The sequence below is a fragment of the Gallinula chloropus genome (genome assembly GCF_964237585.1).
Source record: "Gallinula chloropus genome assembly, chromosome: 3".
Taxonomy (NCBI): Eukaryota; Metazoa; Chordata; class Aves; order Gruiformes; family Rallidae; genus Gallinula; species Gallinula chloropus.
The window spans coordinates 10,314,083-10,326,923 of NC_140087.1; the positions used below are offsets into that span (position 1 = coordinate 10,314,083).

The 12,841-nt window shown below is 42.9% G+C and overlaps 1 protein-coding gene across 1 annotated transcript in view; it reads right to left on the reverse strand.

The window, feature by feature from the left end:
* Positions 1-12,394, reverse strand: part of SLC16A10 (solute carrier family 16 member 10) — a 64,638-nt gene extending 52,244 nt beyond the window's left edge. The window contains exon 1 of the mRNA XM_084262300.1: positions 11,993-12,394. Coding sequence (XP_084118426.1) covers positions 11,993-12,371 — 379 coding nt within the window. The 5' untranslated portion in view covers positions 12,372-12,394. The remainder of the gene's footprint in view (positions 1-11,992) is intronic.
* Between the last annotated feature and the right edge of the window lie 447 nt (positions 12,395-12,841).

Sequence of the window (12,841 nt, forward strand, 5' to 3'; positions counted from 1 at the left end):
AATTATAGAACACTCTACAAAAGCTCAAGAAAAGCTGAACTCTAACCCTGTTTTTAAAGCAATGTCTTGATAAAAACAATGAAAGCCCTTCCATTTTAAGAATACTGTTTGCAATACCAACATATTCTGCACTGTAAACACTGACCAGCAATCTCTCAGGCTGAGTTCCTATCCCAAAGGACTAGCATTCAAAGTTTCCACAGAATCCACACTGCTTATAAACAAAAAGCAGTGAGAAATGTTAAGATTTATCACCTTCAGAAGGCAATGTAAAACTTGCAGCAAGTTTTCATCTTGAAATTAGGTCTGTCTCCTTTTCATTCTGATCCTTGATTGGAACCCTACAGGAACACTCTCACATTAAGGATCTACTTTTTTGAAATCCCAGAACTATCATGTAGGTCCAGTTGTAGGGAGACTTAAAGACATGATGTAATGTTTTCTCTTAACTTAAATTTACTGTTTATAGTACCACAGTTACCTGTCCTGATCAGGAAAATATACACCTAGAAGACTGGTAGGTGGCACACTTTATAAGGAGCAAAGGCAGCCATATCCCAAAGAACTAGCAGAGTAGTTTGTAGAATAACTGCCTGTCCCTACCCGTATTTTCACCAATGCAATTACCCTTAATACAGACAGATCATTTACAAATATTTTCAGCAGTATCAACTGCTGAGATAAATGTTCATCTAAAAAAATATGGCATACAGTTGTTTTGTCACAAACCTTGATATAGGAGCTGAACTTCATCATATAACATATATTAATAGTAAATGGATTCTACCTACCACATGTACAAAAGACTAACACTGCCTGCAAAAACAAATGCACTGAACACTATAATTTCAGGATTAACAATACTTGAAATTGGAAGCTCACAAAAGCATTTTGTCACATCTCTTGAAAATATTTTCATAGGCAAGTCAGTTTAACAACCAGTTTAACTCAAATTAACAGTTAGCATGAATGGTATGTTCTTTGCCTAATATTAGGAATATTAGAGAAAGCATGAATAATCCAGAACACCAGAGTTGGGTCATGCTGACTAAACTTCTGACTGTGCATACAAAACCAACATTGTCCATACTGATTTTGTGCTGTTCCTGCTCCAGCCTTCCCACTAAACTACCCAGTTCTGCCTCCATTCCCCCGTTCCCCCCAACTTCAAGGGTCAGTGATTTCACTGCATGAAACTAAATGCTCATTAAACTGCTGCAGTAGGAACAAGAGACTTTGATATGTACAGAGGTGTAAAAAGCTGTTAATACTCCGTGCTTCAACTTGGAAAAAAGGGGGTTACTCTGATAGGATTAGAAAATCCATCTCAAGCTTGCACATTCTATTTAAGCTTCCAGAAGACTTCCTAGTGTTGATTTAATTTTCTAGATCACTGCCTGCACCCAGCAGTGTCAGAAATTATAAACTGAGAGTTCTAATTTCTTTCAAGTCTGGAATGTAATACTGGGTTTTGAAGAGGCTAAGCAACATAAATATTTCAAAGGTAGGAAGTGACTTGAAGGTATAAAAGAACAAAGAGCAAATTCAAATTCACTTTTGTGTGCCAAAACCATTAAAGAAAGCTTTTAAGTACATACCTTCAGTTTTGTCACACACATGACAATTTAAACCTATCAACTCAGAGGGCCACAAGCAATATTTTCACAAACAAATTGAAGGAGAACCCAAAAATAATATTTTTTCAAATCTGGAATTCACAGTTTATCTAGCAATATTACATCAACTTTGAGAAGAATGTTACTCTGAACCATGACACGTGTACAAAATATACACCATGGTTTAGGTTCTCAATTGCAATTTCACCTGCTTTGAGGTTAAAGCATCTTTTGGTAAAGCACCATTACCACACCCTCTTTAGTCCCTCCAAAATAGCAGTATATAGCAGGTGATGTCATCAAGCAAGCTCAAACCACTCTGAACCTACTATAGTATGTGCTAGACCTGGAGCAAACTGACAGCACACAGGCTTTCAGTCTCACCTATGTAACCCATTGAGATTATTTCAATCCCAGCTTGTTCTCCAGATGGAGACAGGGTCAGCTCACTGTCCAAGTATAAGTGTCCTTGTCCACGGCACAAGGACACTCAGTACTTCTGATTCTCTTGATAGGAGATAGAGGCCTCCTTGGGCAAAACAAATGGGTTTGTTTTACACTAGTGTTCTTTTTCAACTGTTCATTCTGTATCAGCTGCTTAGCTGCCATCCAGACTCCAGTCTACAGCAGCTCCTTAAGAGACATCTGGATAGTACATGCCTGGATATAGTAAGTAAACAGGACAAAGTCACAACAGCCAACCCAAGGACATCAGGGGTTCTGGAGTGCCAATACTAGACAGCACAAACAAAAGCCTCCAAAGGTAAGACCCATCTCAACACTCACTAAGGGTCACTTTTTAATGAATGCTAGCATTCTCTTCTTCCTGAATTCTTTGGGTCTTAGCATTCAATGGAACACAGTAAGAGCCCAAAACAGGGCTTCTCTTATTAGAAGAATCCCTTGTAGTTAAGTTTGGTTGGGATTTTTTTGTTAAAGGGACACCTTCTTACCTTGTACACAAGAATATTGTTCCTAGTCATATAACAGAACTTGCAGCTATCAAAGCTGTGTTTTGTTCCAAAAGAAGGGAATGTTCATTCCTTCTAGACTGCAGAAGCAGAAAGCCTAAAGATCACAAGTTTATTCAGGACATTCTACCATAGTGTTTTATCCTTGCTCAGAGCTACAGCATTGATAAAAGTTACAATTATTAAACATTTTAAAAATCTGTCAACTGTGGCATCAACATCCTTTTTTACAATGAACTAGAAAGATTTTTTGGGCACATACCCAATGCACTTTCTATTTGAAACCTCATTATTGAGGCATCTTTTAAAAAATAGCTAAAACCCAGATTACAAGGCAGAAGTCAACCCTTACTGCCCAATGTACAAGTAATTTCTAAGAGGACAATAGTTAAAGTTTAAGGGAATTAAATTAATAGCTTGCATGTTTTAAAATGCTCATCATTCCTCACATATATGCTGTCTAAAAATGCAAAAAACTATTCTGAAGTATTTTGAACATATACATAAAGTACAGCTCTACTGAACAAAGCACACTGCAGAAGTTACAGCCGAAGATTTCACTACTTATGCTTATTACAGCAAAAAAGGCAACAGGAAAGTTGTTTTACAGCTTCCAGTCCAAGCACAACCCCACCACCTAAGGGAGACCATGTTTCTTGTTATTATAGACACGCTGCTGATAAGAAGAGACTGAGCTCAACATCTCAGTAATTTCTTGTGCGTGGGAACTCACTCTGATGATTTTTAAATTGGTCCCATCCTTGCTAAAGGGCTGCTACTCTAACTTAACTATTAGAACAAGTCATTCCTACCCAGTTCCCATACAAATTAACAACAGGATATAAAACACAGCTGCTATTATCGCAATAAATTAGATTTCTGGAAGTAAAACAGATAACAAGTTCACCAGGGAATGTTTTCTCATAGAATTATCCTTTCTGTATGCAATTGCTGAAGGTTCAGCTGCAACAGACCAAGGCTGCATTAACAGTGTGAGTTCACAAAAGATTAAAAATCTGTGGAAGATCTATAAAAGAACCTATATTATTCCTTCTGTCATAACAGGTATTCTGAAACAAAGCAGTTACCAGTGCTACGTTAGCTTGGATGCAAGTAATCAGTACATCACCTTCTTTAGTGCACAGAGCAGAAGCAATTTCAAATTGCTAAGCATCAGAGATCAACATTCATTGAAAATCCTTATTTTGCTTAGCAACACAAGCAATGTGTTACAATTGTATGAATATTCCTCATTTCAAGCCATGATCCCTGAGGTGCAGCATTCTATGAGGAATTTTTCTTCATAATTCAAACCAACAAATACTCTTATTCCATATGATGCTAAATTACATAAAGACTTGGAAAAATGTCTTCTGAAAGCTAAGATGAAGATTTTAACAGATTTTGTTTAAAAGTAAAAGGCCAGAAACTCCCAAGAGTTGCAATTACAAAATTTTCCTAATAAAGAAATATTTTCTCAACAAAGTAAAGATGATTTTATGTGGCTAATCAAATACTTACACCAATTCCCACACTAATCCATAAATCTAGACATGGTGACTTGAAATACAGATTAGAATAGTTTCTAAGCCCATAATTCTACAGCTAAACCTGAACAGCCATTCAGTTCCTCAACTAAAATTATGTGCATTTGGCTCTTCAAACAGTAAACAATATCTATATAAAATGTAGAAAACGTTAACTACTAAAATTCATATGAGTATTTAACCCTCACATTATGAAAGGGGTGAGCCTAGAGTACAGCTCCAATAGCACAGCCCAGCCCAGGCAGCCAGGCACAGCAGCGCACACCAAAGAGGAACAGCAGCTCTTCTCCAAAGAGCAAACACTTGCTCATTCCCCAGCAACCAGTGGAGTGAGCAACTGTCCCTGTCACACCATAGGTGCCAGCTCAGACTGTACTCTTAAGGGAAGATGCTCTGAGCAGGTCCCAGGCCCCTCACTGAGGCAGCAGAAGCCAGACTACTTGCCTGCAGGTGGTGTGGGCTGGTAGAGAATGGATATTACCAAGCAAAGGAAGTGTGGGAGGAGATCAGCGTGCTGCACAGCATCAGGGATGACAAGAAATAGATTGTATTTATCTTCACTGAGGCACTGAAGCTTCAATAGTCTGAACCCCTAGTTGGGGTGAAGAAAGAGCAGGTAGCCTGCTTATTACTGACATATGATGAGAGGCTGAGAGGGGTGGTGGTCATTCGGCTGCAGAAAAGGCCCAGGGGGCAGTCTCAAGTGTGCATAAAAACCTGAGGGGAGAAAGTGAAAAGAGACAGCAACACTCTTCTCAGTGGTATTCAGTAAAAGGACAAAAGGCAATGGGCACCAACTGAAATACAGTAAATTCCATTTAAATATAAGAAAACCTTCCTTACTGTGAGGGTGGTTGAACACTTCCACAGATCAGCCACAGAGGCTGTGGAGTCACCGTCCTTGGAGCTGGTCAGAACCCAAGTGGGCAAGGTCCTCAGCAGCCTGTTCTAGTACACGTTCCCCCAAGCAAAGAGTCCACAACCTTAACTGTTTTGTTACTATCTGTAATTACTGAATTAACTGGCTAAAAAACTAAATAGACATATTATGCAATGACAGTTTGAAAACAGTCCACTACATTTCTTCACACAAAACTAGTAATGGAAGAAAAGGGACACTGATAGTATTTCAACTTCAAGTTGGCCTTTAACTCACCTGTCAAGAGGCTGAAGTAATCAAATAATGAGAAAAGCAACAGAATATTAGCAGGGAACTTCAAGTATCTGTACGCAAAGCAGTCCAAGTTAAAAGATTAAATCATATTTACTGATAGGCAAACATCACTATGCTCTAGCATGCCTTGCTAAGTCTGGGAAGATGGTCTATTAATAAACACACACATTTTGCCAACTTCCTCTTCAGACAGCAGTTATTTAGGCTAACTCAAAAAATCAAAGGGATTCAAGGAACCTCAAAGAACGGTAGCCAAAATGAATGTGTAAGATGACACTGACCAGACAGACTACAGGGACTAATTGAACATAAAGTGGAAGAGTAAGGAACAATCACACTGAAAAACTTCAAAGCCAACTAAACTCCACTGAATGCAGGTATTAACAAAAGGCAGCAAGAAAAGCATATAAATTATGTAAATAATGCAAACTAGATAGCACAATGTCACCATCATACATCATAACACATCACAGAACAGCAGAGCCTCACTTGGAATATGACATACACCACCTTTCCTCTCTGTATTACAGAAAGCTATAGAAACAGAGACAATGATAAAGAACTGAGAGTACGAAAAAAGTGTTCCACGTGAACCAAAACTATTAAGTCTGAAAAGATACATCTAAGGAAAAGACATAGAGACACATGCATGAATATATTTATACACTCTCAGCAGTCCCGAGACCCTTTCTCTGAAAGCAAAGCAGCAGGTGATAGTCCAGCAAGCCATCTAGATAAAGTATCTTCAAAAGGAAGAACAAAAAGTTTCTTCTGCTAGTTGGAAATCACCCACCTGCAGAACAGTCTACCCAGTGCTTCATGAGATGAGAAACGAGAGCACTCAATACAAAGATTCTACATACACCCTTTAGAAACTGACATTTAAGTATGAGACTGGAAAACAGTTTTAAAAACTATCTTAAAGAGTAACAAACAAGACATTTCTCTTCTGAATAAAAAAATAAGCCAAAAGTTTCATTTCAACATTTTAACTTAATTTTTGAATGATGTTTTACACTATTTTAACCTCATGTCTAATAACTCTTTTATTACTTTAATCTATGAAAGTAGATTAGCACAGCCACAGGCAGGCAGTAATTACATGTAGCATTTTAATGTTGTACCAATGTAGTATCAATAAAGATTAAGTTCTCTTAAACTAAGGTTACATTACAGTAAATTACTCTGCAGGACATTCAACAGTATTTTGCTTTCATCCAACTTTTCACCTCATTAAAAAAGTACAATAAGAATTTAGTATTTAAATGGGTTTGGTCAGAGATCTCAGAGGATACAGTTTAGTTTGAAAGGCAGCACACAAGCTCGTAACTTGAGGCACATGCATTTAATGGAGAGTGGTGGCAGCAGCCAGCCATCTTTAGCATTTTATAGGGTTGTTTCATCCCTGTGAAGTTAGACTACTCCCTCTGAAGAAGCCCACAAAAACAAGCTGATAGCTAGCTGTCAGACACATGTGGAAGATCATTCTAAGCAAGCAACTAGCTGCAAGTTACTCTGCATTTGAACAGGAAGAGATCTAACTGATGTGAATTTCAACAACAGGAAAAAGACAACCTAACTAGCAGGCACAAGGCTAACTGATCTGCAGACTAGTTACCAAGGGTACAAGCGAAACACTCCAAAGCTGGAGTCATAGGTATATGTGCACGTGTGTATGCATAGGCAGCAGTGGTATTAACCAATCAGCCATATGGAGAGACAGCATACTAAAGAAACTACCTTTGACTTGCCATTTTGAAGGAGTCATCATTTCAACCACTGCAGAGTCATCATTTACACACAGATTTATCATCACAAGGCCAGGGCAAAAGGCAACAAAACGGTAAGTGCAGATGAGCAAAACAAATTGTTACATTTACATCTGGTTAGTTTTCAGCCAAACTGCTCCCATTGCTGGTTCCCTGCACTGGTATTGACAGCCACACAGACATGGGGAAGGAAAACTACAGCAGCACCAATAGCCACTGGACCAAGTTTCTGTGGAACTGTATCTTTCATTGCACTGTAATCCTTACTGAACACACTTACACAGTGGCATGCTCTCTAATGCCTCATACAAATTACAGTTCTTGTGCTCTGATAAAAAATAAAACTGAAACAGAGGTTAAGGAGAAATAAATGTAGATGAAAAAACTCAGCTACTCTCACAAGTCACATAACATAGTTCCAGCTTGCCAAGCTTTCCAATTTACTGGAAACCACATTCCATAGAATTAGAAGATGAAAAGAGTGGTTCTGAAGGACAGTTAAAGAACAAGGTCTTGAATTATAACAAAACCAGCCATGGTTACCAGCTCTAAGAGTCATGATGGTGCCAACAGCATTAAGCCAGCTCAACAAACTACCAATCATTCTGACAGCCAGAGACATCACCAAAGGGTGCACCTTACCAAGTCAAACCAAGGTAGACACATACAAGCCCAGAGATAACCAGTTCAGGCCCCCGACATCATCTAATAACACTTGCCAACACAAGACAAACATGAGGATGCAGAACTAATAACAGTATATACTTGCTGTGCTAGGCTATTTGTACAAGTGAAGATGAACAAACAATCCAGTGAAGCTAGAGCGCCAGCATTGTAAATCATACAACAAGGAGTAATTAATCTAGTAGATCTATGGTTTTACAATAAACCCCAATATTTTCTTCTGTTGCCACTAATATCCTAGCATTTATTTGCCTTTTGAAAACAGATATGCATATGTACACACAGAAACCTACATGGTAGCTGCAGCTACCAAGACAGCATATCACAGGCCTAGATCTCTCTAACCAAAATAACACAGGGGCTGGCTCAGCACCCCACATCCCTCTGTGCCAACACCAACAGAGAGAGGAACCAAGTGATACTCCTGCCAGAACCTCCTCTGCTCCCAGATCCCAATCCTTCCCCACCAAGGATCAGGCTGCAATTGTGTTTGAACACTAGAGGTCTCTAGGTCTGTCCTATCTCCAAGGTCTAAGAGTCTCCTCCAGTACTTCATTGTCATTGTGTTTTTCCACCCAACCTGTTCCTCAAACACAATGAGCTATAAACAATGAACAGAGCAGTTTCCTGAGACTTCAGGCACATCTTTCCAGAAGTTTTGTGCTTACCACTGCAGTTGTGTATCAATTAGCTTTTGAAGAGGGAAAAAACCTGTCTACACAAGCAAACAATGGAAACGCTTATGTATCAGCAAAGAAACAAGCTCTTGACTAGTGTGAATACCAAAGTATCATATACTGGTTATGTTCATATTTTTAATTAAAAACATGAATTATCATTAGATGCCCCTTGAATAAATTTCTGAACTCTATAACCCACAGAAGTTCTTCCATTAACTCTCCCAAATCCTGTAATAACATTAACTGTAGTTATTTATCTTCTGTATCCAGTGATAATACAGCATTCTGGAGACAGCCTCACCTCCTTGCCTTGTACTTTTGCTTCCTTCCACTCCTTATCTGCAAGACAGAGTCACTTCTTGACTATATCATTCTGCTGCATCCCATTTTGCCTTTCATACTGATAACCATCCACCTACTAAAAATAATAAAAATAGTATATACTATGATTACTTAATCCCCTCCCACTTTGCTTTACCTATAGGAAGGCCTCCATTGTTAAGAGATTACAAGTGTTATTAGGAGATAACAAAAGTAGCACATACTCCAGCCTACTTCATTCCTCAAGGAAAACACCAAGGAGACAGCTACTGGCTGGTCCCAAAAGAGCAGACACACAAAAGCCTCTAGCAGCACATATACTTCTGGCAATAGCTAAATAATATTTTAGTTAAAAAAAGTACTGTGGTACTGCAGATCAGCCACAAGATTCCAGACACCTGGGGTCCCAGGAGGGATTATCTGGAATATTTATGCCTCTCAGACAGCATTTCAGATTTTAAATATTTTCTCTGAAGTATTAGAATATTTTTAAGCTTTCTATTCCAAAGGAAGAACATGGCAAGAAAGCTTCCATTACAAATCCCAGCTTTCAAATTCATTAAATCTGTCTCAAACTCCATTGCCACTGCTGGTTTTGAGTGACAATCAGTCCAAACACAGGATACTAAGTAAAACCAAGTACTATAATCAATAGCATGAGAACAATGTAAAAAATATGCTGCCTTTATCCACCCAGTCATCCTTTTTCTTTCCAGAGCATGCCAGCTAATCCATCAGTGTTCAATAAGAGCTATACAAAGTGCAATTTCTGATCATAGCTGCCCTTTATGGCAAGCTAAATATTGTATGAGAATTTTAGTTCAGTCCACTCTTCAACATTAAAAAAGATTGCAGACAAACCATTTCTAGGTGATAAAGTTCAACATTAAGGAACAAGTAGTCCTGTTTGACAGCTGCTGCTTGGCCCTTACGGTGCCCAGACTCATTAGGGTACTTTCAGGGTACCTTTTTGTCTGCTGTTTTGCAATTTACAGGAGGAACTTTTGCATTTGCAGTCCTCCTCATGCACACAAGTCATCTGCTCAAGGCAGCTATCTCATGCTATTTCCCCCAACTTAAACCCATTTGGATTTAAAAAAGCAAAAGTGGCATCTTCTGCATTACCCCAGTCAGAGCACATATGACAGAGCAAACCAAAACGCAGCAGCAGCAGCTTCTGTGTTTTAATAAAATAAAGTAAAAGAAAATTTGATGCAGGAGGTGCTGGCTGCATCCAGGACTCTGAAATCTCCCTGTTCATTTAAGTAGGATGCAGAGCAACCAGGCTAGAGAAGTTTCATTGCTGCCCTTCCCCCCTCCCCACTCTTTTTCTGCAGATGAGGAAATTTTCAAAAACATGGGTAGAGCACAACCACAATCTCACCTCACAAACACCAGTGGCACAAGTCCTCTTCTGGAAGGCAAGAGATAATAATTTCAAGCCTCCTTGTTGTTTATTGACTACTGTAGCACTAGTTAAAAGTCTTTTTTTTTTTTTTTTTTCCAGTACAAGAGGGTTATTTTAAGAGGTCATTACTAGAGAACCAGATCCTCAGAAAAAGCAATTACACCTCCATACCACAAAACAACAGAGTATCAGCCTCCCTGGTGATTTTCCATTTATAACGGGCCAGCGACTCCCAGCCCAGTATGCAAAACTGGTCACAGCAGCTCCTCTGAACAACCTCATTCTTCCCCTGTACTGGAAGGAGCCGAGGCAGCTACCTCAGGATGTGCATTTCTCTTCTGAGAAGCGGGCACTGACACACCTACTGACTACATACATGCAGCTCCCCATGTTTCTAGTTCTGGAAGACCCAGAAATACACCTTATCCCTCACCAGGAACAGTTCAAACCCTGGAGAGCACCTCACTTAGTGCTCCACCACAGATTTCCAGTTTTCTGACTTCAATTTAAACACCTGCCCTGGTTTTCTACTTCATGCAAAAACATTGTTATTAAGTCAGGAGAGGAAAATTAGCTTCTTTGTCTCCTACATCTCACCTTCAGGCCCACTTAATCCCAGCATTAAAGAACACTAATTTCAAAACTCTTAAAGATCACTCTGCATCTCATCACTCTGCACTGGGAAAGTTTCCTAGAGTACTTAGACCTCTGCGGGGCTATGTAGCTGAAACACCTTTTCTTAGTAAGGAACAAAAACATAAGAGACAATGTTGGGGGTGTCTCATATTTAATTTTAGTACTTTAATATGTAAGTCAGCTTTTAAATAAGCCAAATTTATGATTATTTACCGTAATTATTAATCCATCATTATTGTGAGAGCCAAAGACTGCTTCTCCCCAACTTCCAATCGAGGCACAAGTCATTTTTCAAAGAGAAGTCACATAAAATAAACTAGATCACGTGCTCGCCGTTGAATTAATTGGTACTTGTTTATAGAACGATTTCGGCTAGTAATGTCAGAGTGCAGATGTGATTGTGATATCACTGCTACGTCTTCAGAGCTCTGTAAACACCGTTAACGTCACTGGTGAGGTTTGGGGTGTTGGTTGCAGCAGTACAGCCACACATCAGAATGGTGGTTTTGGCGACTGCTAAGCCCTTCCTTGACAGATTCTAAGTCTCGCCATACCCCATCGCTCATTCAGACGACTCATTATGCTAACGGGCGGGGGAATAAAACTTTCTGGGATCGAGAGCACGGGGTGTTGTTGTTTTTTTCCTCCCATAATGCACGATGACAGATGCCTAAAAATACCGCGGGGGAAGAAGTGCGAGCACACCTGCTTCTCTGCCCGCTGCTTCTCCCCCGGCGGGAGTCCCCCAAGCCCTTGCCGCTGGGGCACGGCTGCAGGCTCAAACCCTCGCTGAGGCGGCGGGGTGGCTTCTCTTCGCTCCGATACAGCGAGTATTTCCGAGTCCCTCAGCCCAGCCCCACGTGCTTGCGGCGGGACAGGCTCCGGCCCAGCCCTCCCGCCCGGCCCGAGGGGGTCTCGCTGCCCGCGGACAAGGAAAGGGGGACGGGCAACGGCCGCCGCCGTCCGCGTCCCGCCGCCCGTCCGTCCGTCCGTCCCCCGGGCACGCCGCGGGCTGGCCCTGACAGCCCTGCGGGGCACGGACACTGACAGCCCGAGCGGCTGCAGCGCTGGCAGCCGGAGCTATCGGCTGGGGCACAGTCTCTGCCCGTGCTGAGGGCGGGGAAGGCCCAAGGCGGAAAGAGCTGGAAGCCACCCCGACCCCTTCCTTCCCCCCGCCGCCCCTCACCTGTTTTGAACGCCAGCTGCTTGTCATCACCACCGCCGAAGACCTGGAGCATGGAGACGAAGAGGACCCCGCACGAGTTCTGGATGCCGAAGACGGCGCCGTTGCACCACATGGCGGCCAGCATCACCACCCAGCCCCAGCCGCCCTCGGGGGGCTCCGGCGCCGCGCCCCCGGGGCAGCCCGCACTCCTGGGGACCTCCGCCGCCGGGGTCTGGGCCCCGCTCTCGCCGCTCTGTACGGTCGGGCTACCACTCCCGGGACACCAATCGCCGCCGTTCTCCCGCCGCGGCTCCATCGCCGCCGCCGGCGGGTCGGGCAGGGGGGCGGTGGTGGGGTCCCCCGCGCCCTGCGGCGGCAGCTGCTCGCTCACCGGCGCCATCCTCAGCCGCGCCTCGGAGCGGGCACGAGACCCCCTCCCCGCGCGCGCCGCTCCCGCCTTCTGCCTTCCTTCTCCTCGCGACCTCTCCGGCCCCCGCCCGCCTCAGCCCCTCGCCGCGGGAGCTGCGGGCATCCTGCTGAGCGCCGTGTGTCTGTCGGTCGGTCTGTCTGTCGGTCTCTGTGAGCGCACGAGGCCGCCCCGCTGCTCGCGCCCGGCCGCACCACACACGCGCGCGCGCTCTTGCCTCGCCGCCACCCCCCCCTCCCCTCCTTCCCGCCGCGAGCGGAGGGGGGAACCCGCCGCCGCCGCTTTATTTTAAAAGGGGGGCTCCCGTGGGGGCGTCAGCGGCACGAGGGCTTTGCTCCGTGCCCATTGGCTGAAGGAAGGGAGGCGGGAGGGGGCAAGGGGAGGGAGGAGAAGCCGCTCCTCTCCCGCCCCGATCCAGCCGAAGGGGGTGGGGCGGGGCTCGG